Raw genomic sequence first — 24,048 nt, 5'->3', positions numbered from 1 at the left:
CGGAAATTTGTACCGAATAAACTTTTTCGTTAATTTATTTAGAGTTAAGAAAAAATAACGCACGTGATGTTAGGGGAGGGGAAGTTTGTTCATATCTGACTGTTTCTTATGAATCAAGAAAATAGTTCAACTTTCAACCAAATAGTTCAATTTTCAATAAAAAATTATAAATAATGTAGGAGTTTTCAACTTTACAGTTGTATTAAGATGACGAATTTTCAATAAGAGTAAAAATTTCAAACAAAAAATATTTTTTAGTCAATAAAGAAAAAAAATTAATTCAAAAATGTTGAAATTGCAACACAAAAATACAAGTTTTCTAAAAAATAAGTGAATTATCAAATTGTTACAGTATTTATTAAAACAATCAGAATTTTCAACCAAAGAAATGAATTGGCTTCTAAAATTATGAATCTTAAACGAAAAAAATTAATTTTCCAAGAAAGCAGTTCAACTTTCGACCATTCAGTTGAATTTGCAACCTAAAAAGATGAATTTGCAACGAAAAATGTGATATAGTATTTAATAAATTGATAGTTATCAAATAATGAATAAAATAAATAATTTTTTTTCCAAAATCCTTTTTCCAAATCCGTTTGCAAAATGGTTAAAAATGAAGTAAGTGTATTCGATTTATTAAAAAAAATTTTAATCAATTAAAAAAAAACACTTATTTTTGTGGAATTTGACCTTCTATAAGAAAGACATCCTATGATTTTCATGTGGGCTTAATTATTTTTGTATCTTAAGGCCATGTGATGAGTGGGTGACGTGACCAGATACCTACCTTACCGCCACTTTTTTTATTTCCAAATTATTATCATACGAAACTCCAAATCGAGTTGAAAATTTGGGATACTAAACGAGAAGCACTAAGAATGGTGAGTCTGGTCCTAAATTTGTATAATTAGGAAAAAAGTTTTTTGTTGTTATTAATTTTTTTTTGCTTTTTTCATAATTATTAAAAGTTAGGACCAGGCCCACGTTTCTTAGTGCTTCTTATTTATTATCCCAAATTGTCAACTCGATGTGGCGCTTCGTGTGAAAATCATTTTGAAAATAAAAAAAGTGAGGTTAAGGATGGAATGTGGTCACGTGACCCACTGGTCACATGGCCTTAAGAGAATTTTTTTCGGAAAATTGAATTTTTCCAATTTGTTATAAGATCTAAAAACAATGCCTCTCATTCTTTTTGGATATTGTGCATCATTTACGAGAAAAATTCGAAAATTTTCGTATGTTTGCTCTTTTTAGAAATGAATGCAATTAAAGGTGTGACATAATCCCCCCTCCATTATTTCCTCAGATTATATTCAGCCACTTGTTATCTGACATTGAACGTTTACAGATGTGAATAACCTGGAAAATTTGTTAAATGGCCACGCTGAAGAAATTAGGATGAATTACAATAAGATACCTGAGAATGCGTATAGGTAAAAAACAGAAAGCAAAAAGAATAAATTCATCTGATTTATCTAAATTATCATCTAGAAGTTTGTCGGGAATTAAAGGATGGAAGAGAAACGTTCAGTGATTGTTGAGAGTCGTGGCGGCAATGAAATTAATTCATCAGATTCGTTTATTCAAAGGCCACAGTGAGGTACGTGACGAGTAAGCGATTGAATATTAACAAGTGTCTCTTGGCTTGGTAGTTTGCACTCAAATCAAGTTCATCGAAGAGAGAAGCTCGGTTTGATGGACGATCTTCGAAGCAAACTGGAAATAATTCAAAAGCGTAGAAGAAGAGGAGTGACTGACAGAGCCTAGAAACTCTTAATAATTAATATCATGGGAATATTACGCCTGAAGACCCCTCAATTTTCTCCCTAGGAATATTGAACATCTTTATGGAGATTTAAAGAATTAGCGCATTATTTTATTTATATTTGAGACCAATTGTCCCGTGTAGAAAATATCAGAGTGGCTACTGACCGGGAAACCGGGAATTTAAATCTAATGTTGATGAATCGTTCCAATACTAAAGTTCCTTTTATATTTGAGAACGAAAACTATGTTTGGATATACAATATAGTTGGGTTCCCCTATTTTTTGACAAATCACCCTATTTCTTCTGTTTTGGGAGCAGTATGGTCTTTGAGTTAGTATTGGTAAGCATTGAATAATAATAATAATTATTATTATAAACGTTTAAACGCCACCCTACAAATCGATGCTACAGTTTAATAAAAGTAAGCCTCGGAGTCATTTTGATTGATGAGGTATGTTGATTAATTATTATGGGAGTAAAACAAGTCATTGCTTGAGTGGCTAATGATCAATGGCGTGACTGGCAGTTAATATAAAAAAGAATTGTTGGTTAATTAGATGGGAAATTTGTATTTGTAATCAATATCAATTACCCTTCTCTTGAGTAATAGCTTCTCCTAAATTGGCTTTACTCGCGAAAGTTGACCGAGTTTTACTGTAGAAGTCTGGCTGAATTTATATTATTTCAAGGACTTCAAAGTTCGTTTTAAAAACTTCAAAGTATTTAAAGATGACGTCGTCGCGTTTTAGAACTCTCAGATATAAATGTTTTAATTTAAAAGACTTGCATTTCAAACGCTTCTTAAGTCAACTTTTTTTGGAACAGTCATTTAAAGGAAAGCATTCCAAGATTCACTCTTCAAACTTCCAGACTTGAAATGATTCGATTCAGTTTGTACCAAAGTTAAGAACAGTTAACGATAACATTTAATCTGCTTTCGTATAATAAACATTAAAAACTACTTGTCGGAAAGCTTCTCAACTCTAGACGAAGGAAGAAACTAAGCTAGTGATAACGAATCGCAGTTTGTCGATCAACAATTTAAGGAAAATGCTGCTTTTCAAAGTTTCCTTATAAACTTATTATTTGGGTTAGGTACTTTGATAAATACCTGGGCGAACAAAGTATAGCTTTTAACAGCTTATAAGTCACAATGCGAGTCTTCTCGACGACTTCCTATAATCGAGGAAAAACAGAAAGCGAGTAAATAATTAACGGGAAGATTAAAAAGCTTCTTCCAGCCAGGAATAAAATACTGTTATTTAAAGAGTTTCACCGTTTGACCGTACGTCAGGGGAAAATAAGGGAATTTTATGGGTCAGGGAAAGTAAGGGATTTTGAAGGAACAAAAATTTAAAAGTCAGGGAATATCTATGAGAAATACTTTGAATAGCTGTCAAGGATAATAATAATTCAAATCTTTTTGATTTTAACTTAGAAATAGTTTTATTCTCTTATAAAATATTCTATATTAAAAATGTTACAAGATTAAGATTCTGATCATTAAACATTGATGGTCGTGGAAAATAAACAATTGGTTAGGGAAAAATTAAAGAATGTTGAAAATGAAGGTTTGCGGATTCTTTTTATACGATGTTCTTGTTAGCCTTGTTGAAAATTTACCTGAAATCTTTCGTAGTTGAAAATGCAACTATTTTGCAGTTGAAAATGCGCCTTTTTGGTTTAAAAATTCATCTATTTTGGTGAAAAATCGTATTATTTGGTTGAAAATTGAACTGCCTTGTAGAAAGTTGTTCCCCTTTGTGTAAGAAAATAATTCTTTTGTTTTTAAATTTATAATTTTAGTTGAATATTCATCTCTTTGATTAAAAGTTTAACTACTTTGTTGAAAATTGATCTTTATAAATTGAAAATTCACCTTAATTAGGTAAAAGTTGAACTTTGAACTTAAAAATGTTAATCTTCTTGCGTTGTAATTACCTCTTTTTTTGTTAAAGATGCAACTGATGCAACTACGTTGAAAATTTCACAATATTAAAATGTCGGTCTTTGTGTACCTTTGTATATTATGTAATGGTCAGAGGAAATGACAAAGCTTTCAGGGCAAAGACAGGAAATTTCGAAAATGAAGTTATGAAGCCACCCTTTGACATATTTACAGAAATAAATTGTAATAACATATTTATGAAACGAAAAGACGTATATCATTTTTCTGTTAATAAAAAATTTAAATTATTTCATATTGTCGTATGATAGTTTTTTTAAAAAGCTGCCCGCAAAGAGAAGGTAGAAATATCTGGGTTTTCTTTGTAAGAGGAATTTCAGAGCTATTTGACGGAATTACCGGTTCTTGCTCGACAAAATAACGAAGCGCGCTCTGAGTTGACGGAAAAACTCTACAATAGTCACATGCATCTGAGCAACGAGCAAAGGAGTTACCCTCCGCTTTGCAGTAAAGTGAGTAAAGAGACCTCTTTTTCTACCCTCTTTTATCATCCCTCTCGCACCGCTCTACTCGCTCACGTACCGCATATACAGAACACTGCTCCTTTTCTGCAACGAGGGGCTCGTTAATCGTTAATGCTCCCATCGACCAGATTGTTCCATCAATTACAGACTATCGAGAGCCTCGAAAACTCTCCCAATCGATAAATCTGAACATCAGTTTTATATTGTTTTTTAATTATCCAAATTGCTTCATCTATATATTTTTTATGGGGTGGGGTGGGGGTCTTTTGAAAAGTTCTTAGATTTAAATAAAAAAATAGGTTAAACAACAACCGCAGGGTCCTCCTGGAAGCGACTGCTATATATTAGGGTTGTCGAAAAAATATGGTTTTAGAAATCGCAAACAATACCATTGCTAAAAGGTGTCCATTGACTGAGTTTTTAAGTTTTTGTTTAATTGCAATTTTGTTACATTGTTGGGGTTGTCCAGAGTCTTTTTAATGTTTGCCAGATTCTAGATAAATTTTGCACATGAAAATATATATCAAAATAATTTCACTGTTTCCAGTTTTCATCCTCCATGTAGCCTACATTTTTTTTTAGTTCATTTTGATCCCAGAAAATAAATTAAAAAATTGAAATTCAATAAAACGTTGAACTTCTGCAGATAATGATATTTTGATAACCTATTTTGTTGGCGCATGTTACCTAGATTTAAATCGATTGATCCACTACTTCTAGGCACGACATTTTTCATGATTTCTAAAACTATTATTTTCCGACCCACCCTACTATACGTTTTTTATTTTATTTATATTTTTTATTTTGTTTTCTCAACGGCAGACAATGTATTATTATTAACTGTTATTACTATTATATTAATAATACTATTTGGATTATAAAAACTCTAATAAATAAACCAACACAAAAATTTATATATTTACTTTACACATCAAATATCTGTTAATTCTCTTCCCGCCTTTAAAATCGATTTAAATTTAATTTAAATTCCTTGACACCTTTGGACATTTTTTTTAACCCATTAAAATCTTCGTCATCCGTTACAATCCGTAAAAACTTTTGAATTCTTTGACACCATTTGGATTCCTTCGAAATCTTGCAAATAGTTATAAATCTATCGAAATCATTGCAAATCCCTTGAAAGTTAAAAAAATGAAATTTATCTCTTAAAGTTCTCTAGAAATCCTTTGAAATTTGTAAAATACCCTAAAATATTTATGACACGGAGGTTCAATCAAAACCCTTTGAATCTTGTGAAATTCTTTTAAATTCCTTGAAACCTTTAGAAACTGTACGAAATGCTTGAAATCCCTTGGAATTTTTGAAATCAGTAGAAATCCCTTACAAAAATTAATTTTATTCGCTAATGTTTTATAAACAAAAATGTTAAGTCTCCTAAAATCTATGAGAATCTTTGGAAATCGTAAGAGTGCATTAAAATAAGTAGAAATCAGTTCAATTCTCCAGAATACAAATTAAAGTAAACCTATGCATTAAAGTTCTTTAAAAATGTAAACTTTCAAATCTCTCAAAATCTTTGAAATCTTTGAAGCTTCGATAAAATACTTTAAATCGGATAATTTTTTCGAAATACGTAACAGTCAATTGCAATTTTTGAAATCACATTTTACTTCATATTCTTCGCATGTCATTGTTTTTTGTTTAATTCACGTCTTATTTCATAGAGTATATAAAATTATCTTTGACATATGATGTGAATTTGACAATAAAAACAATGACATAAAAAAATGAAATGTGGAATGTGAAATTATATACATAATCGACCCCTTATCTTTTAAAGTAGTTTAAAGACTTTAAAATGCTTTGAAATTTTGTAAGATTCCTCATATTCCTTGTAATTGTTGAAATCCGAAGAAATCGCTTGAAATACAATTAACTTTATTTTCTCATGTTCTTTGCAAAATTGTAACCTAATTAATAAATGTCCTCTGAAAAATGACCGTGCAAATCCCTATAAATCTTTTAAATTCTTGAATATTCTATAAAATCCTTCAAATCCCTAGAAATTTTCCAAATATCTTAAAATTCTTTGCCGTTTGTTAAAATAGATTAATATAAGTAGAAATCATTTAAATTCCGTTGAATATAAATTAAATTAATCTTGTTCGTTAAAGTTCTTCAAGAAAAACAAAATTCCTTCAAAATTATTTCTAATCTATTGACATTTTTTCAATCTCTTGAAATTCTTTGGGATGCGTTAAACTTGCTTGAAATATTCAAACTCCCGTAAATCCTTTGAGATTATTGGAGGTTCTATAAAACACCTGAAATGTTTTGAAATTCTTTGAAATACCTTGAAATCTTCTGAAAATCAAGTGGAGATGCCTCTATGCAATCTCAGGCTGCTTTTAAGAGTAGTTGTGAATTTTGTCCTCACAGGGACTTTAAACAAAAAGGAAAAAGAGTTTGCATACTTCAAAGTTTCACATAAAAATATGTTGGTTTCTTATGTAACGAGTGGGGGCTACAAGGTATGCAATAAGGGGGTAAGCACCTTAACCATTTAACGGCCTAGCTTAGAAACCGTTGAATAAAAATTGAGGAATAATGTATTATCATTTTCTGATCGATTTTTAATGTGAAAAACAAGAAAATTAAAAGAGTGACCAGTGGCCATTAAAGGGTTAAACTTGGAATTTTATCGACAAGTGTTTTTTTCCTCTACTCACACGGAGAAAAATGGATGGTTAAAAAGACTCTTTATTTGATCGCCAGTTTGACTTTTATAAGAACATCAGACTCACTATCAGGGATAACTAAGGTATCCTTTTCGGGATGGTAAATACGCACACATAGTTTTCACTTGTTTCGAACATCCATGAAGGAGCCGATAAGCCATCGCATATGGTCAATTGCTTGATTTTTGCACGTCAATCATGCGCGTGAAAATTTAAAGGGTATCGATAATTGGCTCCAATTAGCTAACGGACTCGTAGACCGCGTGGTACCAAAGTGCTATTCGTTAAAAAAAAGAAAGCTTTTACACACTATTCCCGTGTAAAGTGAGTGCATCTATTGAAGATTAATTTAAAACATCTTATTCTATAAGTACCTGTTTTGAATACGATCCAGTCGAATGTCTGAGAAAATCAGATCGAAAATCCGAGACTTCTAAACCGACCCTTAACAATGATCGGGTCAGCCAGCTTGAGATGACCGAGACGACGGTCCGAGACAACAGAGTCAATTTTCTGAGATTGTCGATTTGGGTCTCTTGTTTTTACCTTCTGGAGATAGTCGCTTTAGCCATATTCAAGAGCTGTCCTATAGTCGACCCCGGAATATGGTATGTCTGCATATTTATATGGTCAAACAGACCTTTCATTTTTCTCCTACGGACTACCCCTTATGCCGATTATGCGAATTTGAGAAGTAACTCTTCTATGAATTACTTTAAGCATGTTTAAAGGGAATTAAAAATAATAGATGAAATAATTTGTTTGATAATTGAATAGTTAAACAGCATAAAAAAATTTATTATGTGGAAAACCCAATGTTGTTCCAAAATTACGACTCACCCGATGACCCTCGGTTTGAAAAGTTTAAATATTGTTGATGTGCATGCGGAAGCAATCGCGCTGCTTGTCGTTTCTGAGGTGATAATTTACGATCGTTAGGTTTTTATATAGCGGAGAACAGAAGGAGTACCTTTTTTACCAAGTTAATGTAGATAAGAAGAAAGAGAGATAGGAAGAGATACGAATGGAATTGCATTAAAAACGAGAAAAAAAAGATGCATGAGAAAAAAACAAAAGGAATAAGAAAAAGTAAAGAAAGCAAATGAATAAGGAATCCGAAGATCTAACTAAATTGGCAGCGTTTCGAGGTTCTTCCATAAATTCACCTTCATTCTTTGCTCTTTTTAAAAGACGAAAAACGTCGCACCATTTTCCTATTAACGCGACGTCTAGACCTGGTTTCGGATCTTTCAGAACATGAAGCGGAATTCCGTCGCTTGTTAAGACCCACGGGTTACTGTGCCCCTCCAAAGCACTGTGAAGAACGTTTAGCGGTAATGTAAGCAGATTCCTCACAGCTAGGTATTACGGCTTTTGAGTGTAAATAATATTTGCTGCATAATTATCATGATGCTTAAAAAAAAAGGATTTTCCATTTAAGGGAACAGTTGTCAATAATGCAAGCAAGTGTGCGTTAACTTAAGTGACTATTCGCTTATCTACATTAAGACCAAGGTTTCTCCGTATAATGTCAAAGAAAAGTTATGTAATTATGCAAATTTGTAGAAATATTAATATTATTTAAGAAACGAGAAGTAAATGCACGTGCCTGTTCACGTCTCAGGATTTTTTTTCGTATCATTAAAAACATAAAAAATGTTTAAATCCATTATTTTATAAAGTTTTAAATGTTAAAAGTTTTTCAAATTTAGGAACAATTTGAGAATTTCAAACTGAAAACGCTAAAAATTTAATGAAGAAAAAAGATTTGAAAAAGTATAATAAATAATATATGTATTTAAATTTAAAATTGCAGTATTGTGAAATTTTAAATTGAAAATCTCGCAAAATTACTCGAAAAATTAAGAAATTACAAACCAAATATTTTCAAATACAAGTTTTTGAATCAAGAAACTTCACTATAATAATAAAACTATAATAACTATAATAAAAACTATACGTTTAAATTCTAATTATATTTTATTAGTGTTTTTTCTTTAATTTTGAATTAAATACAAAATTTGACCAGAATATTAATCAATAAATTAAGTGTTAAATTTTCATGCTGATCAATATAAATAAATTATTTCTTAAATAATAATAAAATGTTAATTTGAATGTTGATTTGTCTCGATTCGAGTAAAGGTAATTTTTCACGCTTAGTACTTGGCAGCATAGTCACATGTCGAGAAAGTAAACTTAACCTGCAATAAACCGGCAACAAAATCATTATGTGAAATTACGCGCACTTCTCGATTCCAGCAGAAGCTATCTGCCAACTTTAGTCAACACCGTACGGTTCTCTTCATATTTTACCTCAATATGTGTTGCTAAAGTTAAGCTCATATACCCTGGAACAAATTATATTTTCTGTCTTGAAAACAGTTTTCCTAACATACTTCGCCGTCGAAAAAAAGATAATTTTGATGGGTTTTTAACGAATCGATCCAATTGCCGGACTACTTTAAGTATGTCGTGTAGTATCAAGTGACATTCCAAGTGATTGGATACATTTTTTTACTAAAAAATATATTTTGTTTAAAAAATAAATTATTTTCATTTATATTGTTCAATGTTGAAGAATTTTAAGTATTGTAAACGTCATAGGAATAATTATTCTATAAACATTGAAAATTGTATGCCTTCTAATTAGAAACTAAAACCTAAAACTAATTCATTAAAAATGATTAATTTTCAAATTGTGCATTATGCTTCTTAAAATTCACTCATTTTAATGCCAAAGTGCAAAAGTAAGTACCTTGAGATTAATGATGAAGCATTTCACACAAGAGGAAAAACTTCATTTTGAAATCAATTTTTAAAGATATCAAACCTGACGTATGCTATAAACTGTCATATTGACATGATAGAAAAAGTAGCGAAGCAAAAAACAAGCTATAGTCGCGTGCAAGCATAGCAGCTTCATTGTGAAAATAATTAATGGTAAATTATTACATACAATTTTATAAGGTTCACATAGTTCCTGGTCAAAACTTTAATTGTTTTTCAATATTTCTTTAGTCTTTTTTGGCTTAGTTTTTGTGGAGTTACAATCACTCGCAGTGAGAACCTTGATTGCAGTTAATTACGCAAAGGGCACAAACTTGCGAGGAGATAATTCCCAATGTCCTGGAACCGAAAGAGAGAACTGCTCAATTATGCTGTCTCTCGAACGACTCCGATGACTTCGCGTATCCCTCGGTGTGGCGCTTTTGCGGTATCTAATTTTACGTAATCTAATTTTGCCACAAAACCTTCCGTAGCTCGTAATCGACGCGTCCCGTGTGCAAATGCACGAGAATCTCGTCGACTTATGAAGCATCGAATTGCTAATTCAGCCATCTTATAAATCATCCTATTTTTCATCAATTCAATTCCATTCCACTATCTAAAATTAAAATTGGTTAAAGTATTATTTCTTGTATTTTAATTGCATTTGCAGTGTATTAATGTTCTACAGAGCGATAGGTAAAACAATTTCTTGAGTAGACCCTATTGTAAAATGTAGGGTTGAAAATACTTTTTGTTTAGGAAAGCATTCTTTGATTTCCAGTCAAGTTTCTTCTGAAAGAATTTTTTTTTTCTTTCTGTTTGTATCTGACATCTCTAACTGCCCCTAAAAGTTGTCCATTATTCGCAACGACGGCGATAACTTCTATACCCGTCTGCGGTGACAAAGCGTCGCGACGACGTTACCTGTATGGTGTGGCTATATGCCCACAACGCGTGTCTTCGAATCATTAAAGTTGAAGCACACACATAGCACACTTACCACCAGTGCAACTTTGATCGTTGACGACTAAACTATAAGAACTATTTAGCCTTTTTTACTTTGTTCACTCTCTCCTCGTTATGCTAGCTTTCACCCCCGCGCAATTAGAAAATTGACTTTTTGTTTTTCTTGGAAAAATCTCAGTATAAGCCAGTTATTATTTTGATTTTTAATGTACTATAATTCCATCCTATGAAGAGTTCCTAAAAATGTTTAGAGATGTGATTGAAGAATTGTTCAATTTATCTGCGCCAAACTCATCGCATAATTTTCAAGATTCAACAGAATCTTGTCCTTACAGACATAGTTTTAATGCTCTAATTTGATAAAGGTTCGGTAAGGATTAAGTTAAGATTTGTTTTTTTTTTAAAGGACAGAAAGAGAATCAAATCATTCTCGTAATCAGTCATCGACTTCCCCAGTCACGATGGAAGAAGTCGATGACCCCCGGTGGCTACAACATTCACGTGCACACCAAGAAGTCATAGTACCCGTCTAGAACGAATGTGCATACGCATTTATAAAATGTGACACTTAACATCATCGTCTTGAACTTTGGTCACGTGAAAGTTCTGTTTCTCCGCGGTGGACCAACGGTAATTCTACGATTTTGTCAAAATTTGAAGGGAAAAAAAACGATTGTCATCTATAAATGCTTAAAGCCATTATTTTGGAAAAAGTTTTTTTTTACAGTAAGAAATCTGCTTGTCTTGAAGATGTATTTTTACTGTTAAAGCACGAATGCAGTGCTGGCGTAAGAACTTGACACGATTTCGTATTTACGTCTGTCATGTTGTGGTCTACTTTACGTAGGTGACATTGTTTTGCGGTTTAATCGGAGTGACAATACGTTATATAAAAAAAATTTATTTCAAAGGTCGAGTTTTACTGTCAGTAAAATTTTAAAATATAATAATTTAATCTTGCTCAAAAAAGTATAAATAGCGTAGAGAAATTAAATTTATGTCGTGTGTCTTTCTCTAAAAATAAAAAGTACTGTCGAATCATCAGTACTTTGAAATAGCTTTTACTAATAAATTTGCAACTTTTGATCAGCTATAAATCTTATCAAACGCTGTAAGCTAGGAGCTTTGGCTCCCGTGACTATGTCCATTATGACCTTCGAGAAGTATCGATTAATCGCCAGAAGGCCCAATGCCAACCAATCAACTTATCCACCTTGCCATTGATCGCGTGATTCGCGTGACACACGCCGCGAAGCCTCTAAATTCTCTCAGGATTTTTTTTTCCTACTCCAAGTTTATATATAATAATTACCCGCTCAAATAATTACAGCCTTTGTTCTGTTTTAAAATCATCGACCTAATATGACCGAACGATAATAATTTTATGTCGAGCCCATTGTACAGAAAAAACTGAAGTTAAATTTTGTTGCATGTAAAATTTCCTGCTGTTAAAGTTTACATGCTATTTGACGAACGTTTATCTTACGATGGAATAAAAGCTGTCGTCTGCTACGGCATCCTTAACAGCAATGGGATAACGGCAGAGTATGAGTGAATTCGAGTTCTAAGTCAGGTCACCAGATTGAAAAGAACACAGAAAAAACAAAAGTTGAAATTTTTTGCAGTTAAGACTTTGAACAGTTAAAAATCAAATATATTTCGGCGAAAGTTTCACCCAGGTTAGGAGAATAATTTTGATCTCGTCTACTACGTCACGCTGGAGTGAGCATATCTTTGTAAAACATGTAGAATAAGCAACAGAAAAAAATTGTTCTTATTGATATAGTATCTCCTCCGAAACAAATTACACTATTGTAGACGAATTAGAACTTATTTAATACCATTTAGCAAAAAGCGCAAAAAACAACTGACAGATGGGAATCCCCATTTCTCTCCAATTTAATTAAGTTAAACGACGATAGATAGCGCCAGCGTCACGTTTCTCGCTACATCTCGAATAAAAATGGAGCGATTATATGGCGAAAGATTATCCGGCAAGGTTAAAAATCGGAAATTATCTTCGATTGATGTAAAGTTTATCCGGCAAGGTTAATTTCTGTTGCGGTGAATCTTTCACCCGGAATCGACGTAAACTTTATCTTTCGTTTTTTCTGTGTGATTTCCTGTTACTCGTTTCTCGGGTAACCTTTTTCGATTTAATTAGACGCAGTTGCCTGAACACGTAATGTGTATAGTTTAATTTATTTACTTTCATTCATTTAAACAATTATTATTAATAGTATTCTATTAAGTTTAGAATAATTTACGAAATTAGCCAAGAAAGAAATCACGTGCTATTTTTCCGTTAATTGTTCGTATTCCTAGATTCTATTGCTGACGGATTCCAACAAAGCGGATTGCGATTTGTATCAAAAGACACGTACGTCCTCGTATATCGTGTAGAACAGATAAAAAATTAAAGTTTAATGTTTGCATACCCACATTCTACAGAAAGTAGTATGGAAAGAACAAAAAGGAACTGGAACATAAAAAGCTACGAAGTCTAAGCTTTCAGAAAAGTAGAATTTATAATGTTATACAGATGTTTCTAGAGGAATAAATAATATCCGTCAATATTAACGTTTGAAGTGCAGAATATGAAATGAAAATCAGAACAACGGTATTTGGGGATTCACATGAGCCATCTGTTCTCATAAAGCGGGACGCATGTGTTCCACGATAAGGGTTAATTTACCCTTATTTTTCCTCTTATGGTTCAGTATTTATGAGACCATCCTTTTGACAGCTAAAAATTGTTTCTTGGTGAAAGTATAAGTACGATATGAATTCAAACTCTTTCTAATTCATGATCATAATGAGTGCTAATAACATGTGAGTAATTGCCAGATCTGGTGTATAATTTCTTGGAGAACTCATGGTAAGATTTGGAAGTAAAAAAGAGACAATAAGAATTGTGGAACTGGGCAACAATCAGATGAATTTGCACTTTACGGTTTCCTGGTGATTACTTGTGATGCAGGCGGCATTATGCAGCGTCACGATCATTTCCAAGAATGAGGAGCTATAATCAAGAAAGGCCAACGCGCCAGATTACTGCGATACATCTTTGCTTTAGTCGTCTATATAAATAACACTTATAGGCAAATTCAATGCGTGCAACGAAAGTTCGATCATCCGTATGACAGCGGGTTCAGAAGCGTTTGCAAATTGGGTTAACTGACATATGTTGTAGGTTTCCTTCCACTTCCGCTCTTTCCTGAGTTGGATCCACCTTTTCCGTTTCTTTGGTCAAAGAAAGGGTGAACACTGAACATTCACGGTACAAATATTGCCTCTCGTTTTGCAAGAGCTTTACTATACCTGCAGAAGCAGGCCAACTTTGAAATGAGCGTGGTTGCTCGTTTCCATGCCATTATCATAAACTTGACAGGGCTATTACTAGGTTCTGTGCAGTGTTGGTAAGGTCTCAAATTCGCTGCCTACTGCCGCTAGACCATAATTTTTTATGACCTTGAAGTCCTAAGCACTAAGCAGTTTTCAAATCAGTTTTAAAGAATGTCTTGTTTTATTTTTTAGCTTGAATGTAGAAATGATTTAAAAAAAAAGTACTTTCCCGTGCTAAAAAGTGATTATAACCAAATGGTACGACCATGAACTCAATTCAGCTTTGCTATAAGAAAAGTCCACGGTGTGTCACGTGGCTGGATAAAGCGTTTATAAGCGACGAACATTATCTGAACGCCATTCTGCTTCAAATTGCGCATCGCCTTGATATGTGTTGTAAATTGTATGAGTGAAGTGTTAGTTAGTAGCTGACAGTAAATTTTCTTCCACTATCCTCTCGGTGTTACTTGACTCATTTGCCTATCATTGTGCATTGTAGTTCAATCATTATAATGCCAGAATGCAATTTCTCGTTTGTTAATTTCCAAACATTTAATCTTGCATTTTATAGCAGTGAAAGACTTCCAAAACATTGTGTGACCTAGCTAGTTTCATCTTGGGTTTTATTTGTCAGTTCTAAGTTGTAAACTTTTAAAAACCGTATCCAAACATCTGTGGTCTTCGTATTTATGCGTTTTTATTGCCTCAACTCAAAGAGGGATCGCGAGCCTAAAAGTCGGAGAGAAACGAGTAGAGCTGCACGAAAATACTGGTTTATTGGCATCCTTTCTCGAGGGAGTAGACTTCCGATCATCGAGTCGCCAATAAGGCGAAGAGAAAGAAAGAACCAAAGAAATAAAGAGCAGGAGAAAGAAAGAAGGTGCACGAGAATGAGTGGAAAGGAGAGTAGTCGATTCCACAGGTTCGGGGCAAGGTGGTCTAACCAGATCTTGGCCCGAAAAACAGGTGTAGTCTCGACCGCCTATTGTGGCGTGTGACACGCTTACGATTCACCAGCATATCTCGCTGATGTGGACACATGTCTACTCTGAAACGTACGTGCACGCCCGTGTAAATATGATTGCTCGCGTCTGTAATCTCTTGTTAATGATACACCGCAGTGTCGGCTGTTTACATTCGGTTTACCAACGAGTTCTGCTCAAATGCATTTATCGACCGTGATCACGTGTCGAAGATGTCTTGCAGTATCTGCTTAGCAAGCTCCACACCCTCCAGTGCACACAACTACATCCATTATACCGAGAAATACCTTCAACAGTTACGCTTAATTAAATTAACCACTGATAACCCTTATCGCAGGATTTATGCTGATGTCAAGAGACTTTATCGAAGGACGTGTTATCCTCTTATTTCTTTGTAAATATAAATGAAATGACGATTATTTTAATACGATGGACAAGACTGAATACTAATTAGATGATTAAAATTATTGTAGGTATATTCGCCATGGTAGAATTTTTCAAGATATTACTAATCATAGCGAAAAAGGTTGGTCATATGACTTCGATCCACATGTTGTTGAACATTTGCTAGATGCACGAGGGGATGATACCTGGATATCTCTAATAGGCAAAGGTATCATCTAGCAGAGGGTGAAGTGATTGAATGATGTGTTAGACAAGTGGTTAGTTCTTGGATGGAGAAGTTAGCTAAACATATTCATTACTATTTCCCAAGTTCAACAGCTCAATTTCAAGTGGATCTCATCAGATCAGTTTCACAACCCAATTGTCCAAGCGTTCAAATTCTACTTGAAACATTGTAATCTTGGATATAAGAGTTTAAATGTTGATGCCAAAGAGAAACGTAATAAGTAAGGCACACCTGGCAAAAAACCTTACGTCCCTACTCGAATATAATGTTCTCATCTAACCTTGCTCGAAAACTGAAAACAGGACAGAGTAGGAGCCAGGTGTGCGTCGGTCCTTGCCTTGTTCCCACAAGGTGTATTGGCGTTAGGGTTGGAATTGATTAAGAATTCTACTAGAAATCCGTGGTGAAGGATTTGGCAAACCCTTGAATGTGACTTAATATTACGAGGACCATTAGAGGGGATCTAGGGGAAGAAGAAGGCTATTCAAAAGCAGTTGTCTAACCTGGCTCGATACGCTGGTTGACGACAATCTCGAATATAACTACAGCTATAGACTCTACAAGACCAAATGCGCAAACACACACGTTGTGGACACACAGGAAGACCAGGAGGCTCTGGAGTGGGGCACAACAAAGCCATCGGCGAACGCAGGTGAACGCTGCCGTCTGCAGGCCGACAGGCTATGTTCGTAAACGCAACGTACCGGTCCACACAACCGAGCTCCACACACACTCAGCCTACCGCTGTTACAGTCGTACACCATCAGAATCGACACACAGGGCTGCGACCATGGGGTTCGTAGAGCTCGCCGGTCTCAGTCAACCGAGCCGCGTCTTTGCGAATACACACCAGTGTCTAGCTGCATCGTTTACGCGCCTTTTTCCAAATAAAAATCACAATTTTTTCAAGATTCACTTGGGTATAAATCCCTCACGTAATTTGCTTTGTTGGTGTTGGGAAGAAGGATGAGAGACTCTTCGAGATCTTGAGAGCATGGGATCCTTCGAAATCTGTGGAAGCGTCGCGTGCCAGCCAATTGAGTGAACGCTTCCATTGGACCTGACCAGTAACCAACCCTTGGACTGATAGTGATATCAATGAAACTTTTCAGTGTTTGCTTTGACTGGTGGAATCTTTCGAGATGTATACCAAGTTCGAGGTTCTGCAGGGCATCGTCAGCTACCTTCTCGTCTCAGGTGCGCATGGTATCTGTTAGCATGCCGAGATATGATTGGTCAATATTGGTATAGCTTTCTGGGATTTAAGAGGGTTCAGATTTTTGTTGTAACGGTTTTCCACAACCACGTGGCAAGCATGGCGCCTTTCTTTTTGCCGCGTTTTTCTTTTCTTTTGAGAATGGGGAATGGTCTTTGACCATGCTAGTTGTGATATTGATTTGCGTAATTTAGAGCTTCTGAAGTTAACAATAATTAAGATTGGTTGTATGCATCTTGAAGAATAAATTAAGTTCATGAGGTTCTACGTAGCTTAAATTGTTTATGGCTCTTAGAAGCTGCTAATGCCTACCATGTTGAAACCGGAAGTTTCAATTTTTGATGGGAACTGTTAAAAGCACTTTCGCAGCCATTCGCAGCACACAAATTTTAATTAACTAAATTATAGATTAGAGATATATATTCATTTTATGCCAGGCAAGTATGAAACTGATGATATTACATTATAACAGTTCATTTCATTGTTTGAATCTGGATAGTCAGCTATTGCATGTTTTGATGAAAGAATACAAAATAAATATTTCATTTGAAATCTAGCTATCAACTATAGACTAGTTGTTGTAATACCTTATATATCCTTCAGTAATTGCAATTGTCAGCAGTCATACAATTATTCGATGAGAATTGCATTGTTCCCGGAAGATAGAAGAAAGTGAATAGGAGAGTTTACCCGAGAGAGTTTAACAGTGATACTGTGAGACAAAGACATTTTAAAATGGACTTCCCTCCCTTTTTGCGCCTCGTCACGTTTCACTACACCCTGACACGAGTCCATCGTCGATCCCTTCTCATGCCAGGCAACCCAGCAATGTGGCAAAGTAATCAATAACTGGAGGATTAACACTGAGGCGAGTAGTCGAACCAGTTGCGACTGCTTCTTTAAAATAAATTATTGACGTCAGGAAGACGGTGGGACTTGAGCAAGAGTAACTAACTTACTTCCGATGGTCGAGTCGAGTTAAAGGAGGAGGGTTTTACATACCATTTGTACGAGTTAACTCCCGTATGTGGTTTCTCACACTCCCCCCATTACATCCTTCTCTCCCTTTCTTTTACAGCTTCCTATATCGCAGTAAGCAGTTAGCTGCTTCTTTTAGCGACAATATACTGCAACTCTTTCTCTCTCTCTCTCTCTCTCTCTACACTGTTTTCTACGCTATTCTCTACATTCTACAATCTAACTAACTCTCTACTCTTGATCCCTTTCCCTTTTCCCATGATGCATGCGTGCCTGTATGTATGCACGTTACGTTCTATTGTTTACGCAATAATCACCAGCACGGCTTACTCACAATGTGTGTTACTAGCTCTCCCCTCTTCTCATCATGGGTCATTGTATCGTCGGATACTCATAACCCAACATCTTGGTCAACTTTGTAAAGCAGTCTTTTATGGATTCATTACGATGGATTTCGAGGTCGAATTTTGAATAGACGAGGTGATGATTGGAATAATAAGGACATATTATGATGAATTTCCTTTTAAAGGGTATACGTTTAGGCACATTTTCGTTTGAATCAACCAAATTCTCTCTGCTGTACTTTTAAAGAAAGGCTTTATCTAAATTTATTATGAAAATGTGTTTTTTTTTATATAGTTTGACTAGTAATGAAAAAAAAGAACTATGGAGGAATGCTATCTACACGAATTTTCGTATTTGTGGGTCGACTGCACGCCGTGAAACTGTGTTAAAAAACCTATATACCGGATAGGTTTTTGCTCGTCCGTAAATCAGTCACACGAGAACATAGCGACGTTATTCGTCCTGGTTCTCGCCCAGTTTTATTACAACAACAAAACGCGCATCTGCAGTTTTTGGTTTTCAACTAATTTTTATTGCAATTATTTGTATAATCATTTTACCATTTATTAATAACATTAATACTAATAGTAAAGTGCAGGTAGTGGTTCCTCAACTTGAAAGTGGTCTTCCTTGGTGCTGAATATTAAGACTACCTCCAGTTTTGCGTATAAAGAATTATTATTATTTTTCGTTTGCACCAATGAATTAAGCAGGTTGATATGGGGTTAAATTTGTAAACAAATATTCTTGTCAGTGCATGTCTGTTAGAAATATACGAGAGCTTGAAGAAAATATTGAACGTTTTTTTTTTTTATAATAATTTACTTTTATTTTCTTATTACTTTTAACTTTGGTTCTTCTTTTTGAGCATCGGATTTTCATTGCTCCTCTCCAATTTCATACAAGGAAACTCGAGATAAAAATACCCACCAAGCTTGGGCTACATATGTCAATAGTTAGGGGTTGCCTAAACCCCTCGACGTTTTCCCTGCTTTTCAGATCGAGAAGATATTGACCGAAATCTTCAAATCGAGTTAACTCCCCTAAATTTCATTGAAAGCAGATATAAACTAAAGAGATAGTGGCTTATGTCGCTCTATGAAAAATCAATACAATTCTTCAATCCTTAAATTAGACTTCGGATCGTGCGAATTTTTCGACTTTAAAAAATTAAGATTGTACGACTTCTTGAAAAACATTTCAATTAAAAAAAAAGTTTCAAAATTGTATTATAAATTTAAAGCATAAAGAATTCCAAATTAATTTGATCAATTTTATTGTAATCAATTACATTCTTGATCAATTAAAAATCTGAGTGTTTCGGCGTCCCGAAATTCGGGATGAGTAATTCAATATTTTGTATAGGTTTGGCTAGTCCCGAAATTTCGGGACTAGTTCATTCCCTTTTCTAACTCCCCTAATTTTTCGGGATGATTAGATGCAGCCTATTGTTATATTCCATTGATGCATGCCTTGAAATCATTGTCAACAATTTTTTAATTGGCCTATACATTTTCTTTGTTTATGTTTAAGTTTAGAAGATTAAGTTAAAAGCCATATTTAGAATTGGAATTCTTTATCTGAAATTAGTATAACTAAAGAAGCACGTTTTCTGGGTGTCGCTCTGATTGGGAAATGGTCTAGGTTTTTGTTCACCGGGGAAAAACCACGAAATTACCAAGAATGTGATTCACTGGGAATAGAGGCTTTTCCAAAAAAATTACAATTCTGACTTGGAACAGTGCATTGTCTATAAGAATGATCATTCTGAGCTGGAAGTATTACAGGGGATTTCAGTAACGAATTATATTTTGACAATTGATACAGGAAATTCCTACAACAAATAGGGTTGTTTCGCGATTTTAGATAAAATAATTTTTTAATACATAATTCTAATCTGAATCGAAGGTGCGTTATAATTTTTTTTTCTCTTGTGTCGTTCAGCAGTAAAAAATTATTAAAAATCGAAGGCGGCAAAACACTTATTCAAATTGGTGTCACGTGGGTGTCACGTAATTCAGAGGTTCTCATAATTATCTATCAATGTTACTATGCGAAACTCATGATAAAGAGGTTAGGCCACGGTCTGTTGTCAATTCAGACTATTTTTATTTGATAGCTTTATTTGTTAAGGATTATGTGACAAAAAAAGTTATCCTTTTGTAATACTTGGTTAAGCAGGCAGTATTATGTTGAAGGAAAACAGTAAGTGCAATTATTAACACATTTTAAAATCTTACATATTTACGAATTGTTCAGTAAACATGACTACATTTAAGTACTTTTTCAATTAATTCTTTCTAAATACCATAAATATATCTATTTTCGGCAGATTTTCTCAATTGGTTTTTACGAAACCTTCCTTTGACATTTTTTTTAAACAATATTTTGCGACTTCTATTTTCGATGCGCACATAACCAAAACAAAACATCGGCACAGAAAAAGATATTTAAGAATCACTGACACGTGAGCTGTGATTGATGGAAAATACGACCCCTTTGACGTCAAAGTGGCTCTCCAATCAACATCGTGATAAAAATTTCATATTTCAACATTAAATTAAAAATAGTAAACAATATGTAAAAAATATTTTATGGGCGTTTTATAATTATAATTTTATGCGTTATAAGATCCATTTATTGGAAAAATTATATCTGACTTTGGAAACAACCCTATTATAATTTTGACTTTTAAACACGGAATTTCATCAAGAATTAAAATTTTTTCTCATCTCCATATTGTAGAATAAGGGAGTTAATATATTTCTGAATTATAATAGAAATTGAAAATGTTATAAATAAATAGAATTATGACTTAAAACAGGAAACTTTTGGAAGTAAATGTATGTGTGACTTCGAACAGGGGACTTTCGTAAAGAATTGTAATTTTAACTTTTGAAGAGAGAAATATCGTAAAGAATTTTTATTTCACTTGGAACAGAGAATAATTTTAATCCTGATGCATAAAGTAATTGAAAACATCCCTGTCAGAATTTAGAATTGTAATTCTTATACAAAATCCTCTGTTTCAAATTATAATTGTAATTAATATGACCAACAATTAACTGACGTTCAAACTCGTTTGAAATCATTCAAATCTTTCGAACTCTTTTCAATTGATCGGGAGAAATCGGGAATTTGAAGTAATCCATCGGGTAGACACCCTACTTGTTTTTATTAGAGTGTCTGATGATTGTTAAATTGTTTTGTTATAAGATTTATTTCATGAATGTTCTTTGTTTGATGAGAAATCTATAATATGTAGTGGATAGGTCTTCGTCGTTTCTGGTACAAAGGTAATCAAGGAAAAGCTGAACGGGATCAAGTCGTAGATTAAAAAGGAAGGGAATGCGTAATGTGGTCAAGGTTGTAAGACAAATTGATTGCCGGGTATTGCGTGCTCGCTCTTCAAACATCCAGTACTGCACCTATGTACGTACACTCGGAAATGCTGCACGATACTCGCGAAAATATATTGCTGTATCCTGCGGATATTTCATTGTTATCCAATTGTACCCAAAGCTATTAAACAGCTAAAAGCTGGCTTTAAACTATCCATCCGATTTTAACTTAATTACCATACACCCAGCATTGGACTACCGTCTTGGGAGTCGTCAATCGATTGAACTCACGAGTCTACTACTAATTACTACATTTCTATATCTCTGTTTCTATACAGATATAACGTAGCAATGTTGCCTACTGCTCTCTCAAACTCGATTAAATTACGCTATTTTAAGCACTTGATCTATAAAAGTCAGATATGTGCACTGACATCAGAAAAAATTAATACAGGTCAATATTAACTTAATAAGTTTCTAAATCACTTTCATATGCAGACTTCACATCTTTCCCCTATTCCCCATTTTTAATTAATTGCTTTTTTCCCCTGCTTTCAAGAAACTTTCGCTTTTTATATTCAGAAATGCATTCGGGTTCAAAATTAATCTTTTTTAGTTAGAAATTCGACTATTTTTTTTAAAGACAGCTTTTTCGTTAAAAACTTCAACTACTTGTTTGATACCTTAACTGCTTCGTTAAAAATGTTTTTTTTTTAAAGAATAATTATTTTTTTAAACTGAAAATGTAGCTATTCCATTCTTGGTTGAAAGTTGATCTTTTTTAGTGGAAAATTCAACTATTTGGTTGAAGATGTATGCATTTTGTTGAAAATGCGACTTTTAGCTTAGGATATTTCAAGTAATGAAAATTTGGATGGATAAAAGTATTTACAGGGAATTTTAAATCCCAAGCCAGTTGTATTTAATGATGGCAATTTCTTATGACACCGGATATTTATTTTAAAAAGAAAACATCAGCAAGTTGAGATGTCTTTTTTCCGGAAGTTGGTTTTCTCTGTTGCTCATAATTACTCGATTTCATGAGTCACTAGGCAAGTAGATTATAAGAGAATATACACTTGGTCGAAAGTATCGACTTTTATTACATTCTTGAACGAGAAATTCGTTGAAGGGTGCAGGCAGTAAAATCCGTGAACGATCCCGTTCTTCATGCTCTTTTACGAGTAACTAATCGGCCCTGTTTTTATCTGTTTTAGAACGCGAGAGACACTCCACCAGCAGACTATCCGGGTGAGTAAAAAATTCTGAAATCTATAGCATTTATAATAATAATTGTTACTCAATTACATCCACTAGTACGATTTTAGCTAAGAATTGGAAAACGAAAACTAGTGTGATCGTAGGTCACGAAAAACCTGGAAATCATGGAATAGCGAAATTGTTTTATGCCGTTTCTAAAAGATTCTATATTAAAGCTTTTACACGATTAGGATTGTAGTCTATCAGTAGTAATGGTCGGGAAAAGGAAAAATTATTCAGAGAAAAATTTGGGTATGTTGGTTTGTTCTGTTTGAGTAGAAATGTCATCTTTTTGGACTAAAAATACAACTGTTTACTTAAAAATTAATCTTTTATTGGTTGATGATTCAACTATTTTGTTGAAAATTCGTCTATTTTTGGTCAATTCAACACATTTTGATTTAAAATTACATTTTTTTTGTGGAATTATTTTTATATATCTACTATTTCATTATTCGTTGATAATCAATCATTTTTTTATTCACAATTGAATAATTATCTATCTGGGTAAAAGTTGAACTACACTTTACTCCCGATATAAGACCCCCCCCCCCCCCCCCCCCCCCCCCCCCCACCCGTTTACGATATTCCTAGAACTGGTGGTCACCGCATTTTATTGATGAGGGGAGCCGCGGGGCCGAAAGAGAGGATGTGCTCAGTAAAGCGTGACAAACAGCTTGAGGGCTGCAGTCTCAGCGCATTAGTTGCATCGAGTTACGTCATGCATCCAAATCCAACAGAAAATATTCATTTGACCCTTTCTGCTTATGTTTGGAATGCCCAGATGAAAATTATTTTTTTTTTAACTTATAATTGTACTATTCCAGGTAAAGATATTTATAAGTTGAAAATTTAACTACTAGGGTAAAAGTTGATCCACTATGTTAAGAATATATTATTTTAATTGAAGGTTCATCTCTTTGGTTGAAAATTTAACTAATTTGTTTAAAATTCCAGTATTTTGTTACAAATTCATATTTTTTGGTAAAAAATTCAATTGTTTTGTCAAAAATTCGTCTACTTGCACAAAATAATCGTATTTTTATATGGAAAATTTCTCTTTTGTTATTGAAAATTCAAATATCTTCTGGAAATTCAATTATTTGGTTGAAGTTTAATCTCTTTTTTAGGAAAATTCGACCATTTCTTTAAGAATTCATCTTTAAAGGATAAAAATCCAACTATTTTGTGGAAAATTTCATTTGCTGGTCTTTGAAAATACGAGGGTAGTTCAATAAGTCCTTAGAATGACCAACAGATGGCGCGCGAATCGCTCCAAATCATCTGTTTTCAGTCAGCACCACTCCCGACTAG

The 24,048-nt window shown here is 33.8% G+C and overlaps 1 protein-coding gene across 8 annotated transcripts in view; it reads left to right on the top strand.

Annotated features, from left to right (window-relative positions):
• The window catches only part of LOC117177056 (AF4/FMR2 family member 4-like), a 376,982-nt gene that overhangs the window by 310,109 nt on the left and 42,825 nt on the right, over positions 1 to 24,048 (top strand). For all 8 annotated transcript variants that reach the window (XM_033367529.1, XM_033367526.1, XM_033367525.1 and 5 more), the window contains one exon: positions 22,692 to 22,725. In XM_033367529.1, the coding sequence (XP_033223420.1) occupies positions 22,692 to 22,725 (34 nt within the window). The remainder of the gene's footprint in view (positions 1 to 22,691; positions 22,726 to 24,048) is intronic.

This window comes from Belonocnema kinseyi, chromosome 7 (genome assembly GCF_010883055.1).
Source record: "Belonocnema kinseyi isolate 2016_QV_RU_SX_M_011 chromosome 7, B_treatae_v1, whole genome shotgun sequence".
In the NCBI taxonomy this organism is placed as follows: Eukaryota; Metazoa; Arthropoda; class Insecta; order Hymenoptera; family Cynipidae; genus Belonocnema; species Belonocnema kinseyi.
The sequence above is the reverse complement of the archived record's forward strand: the minus strand, read 5'-3'. Positions and strand labels throughout refer to the sequence as shown.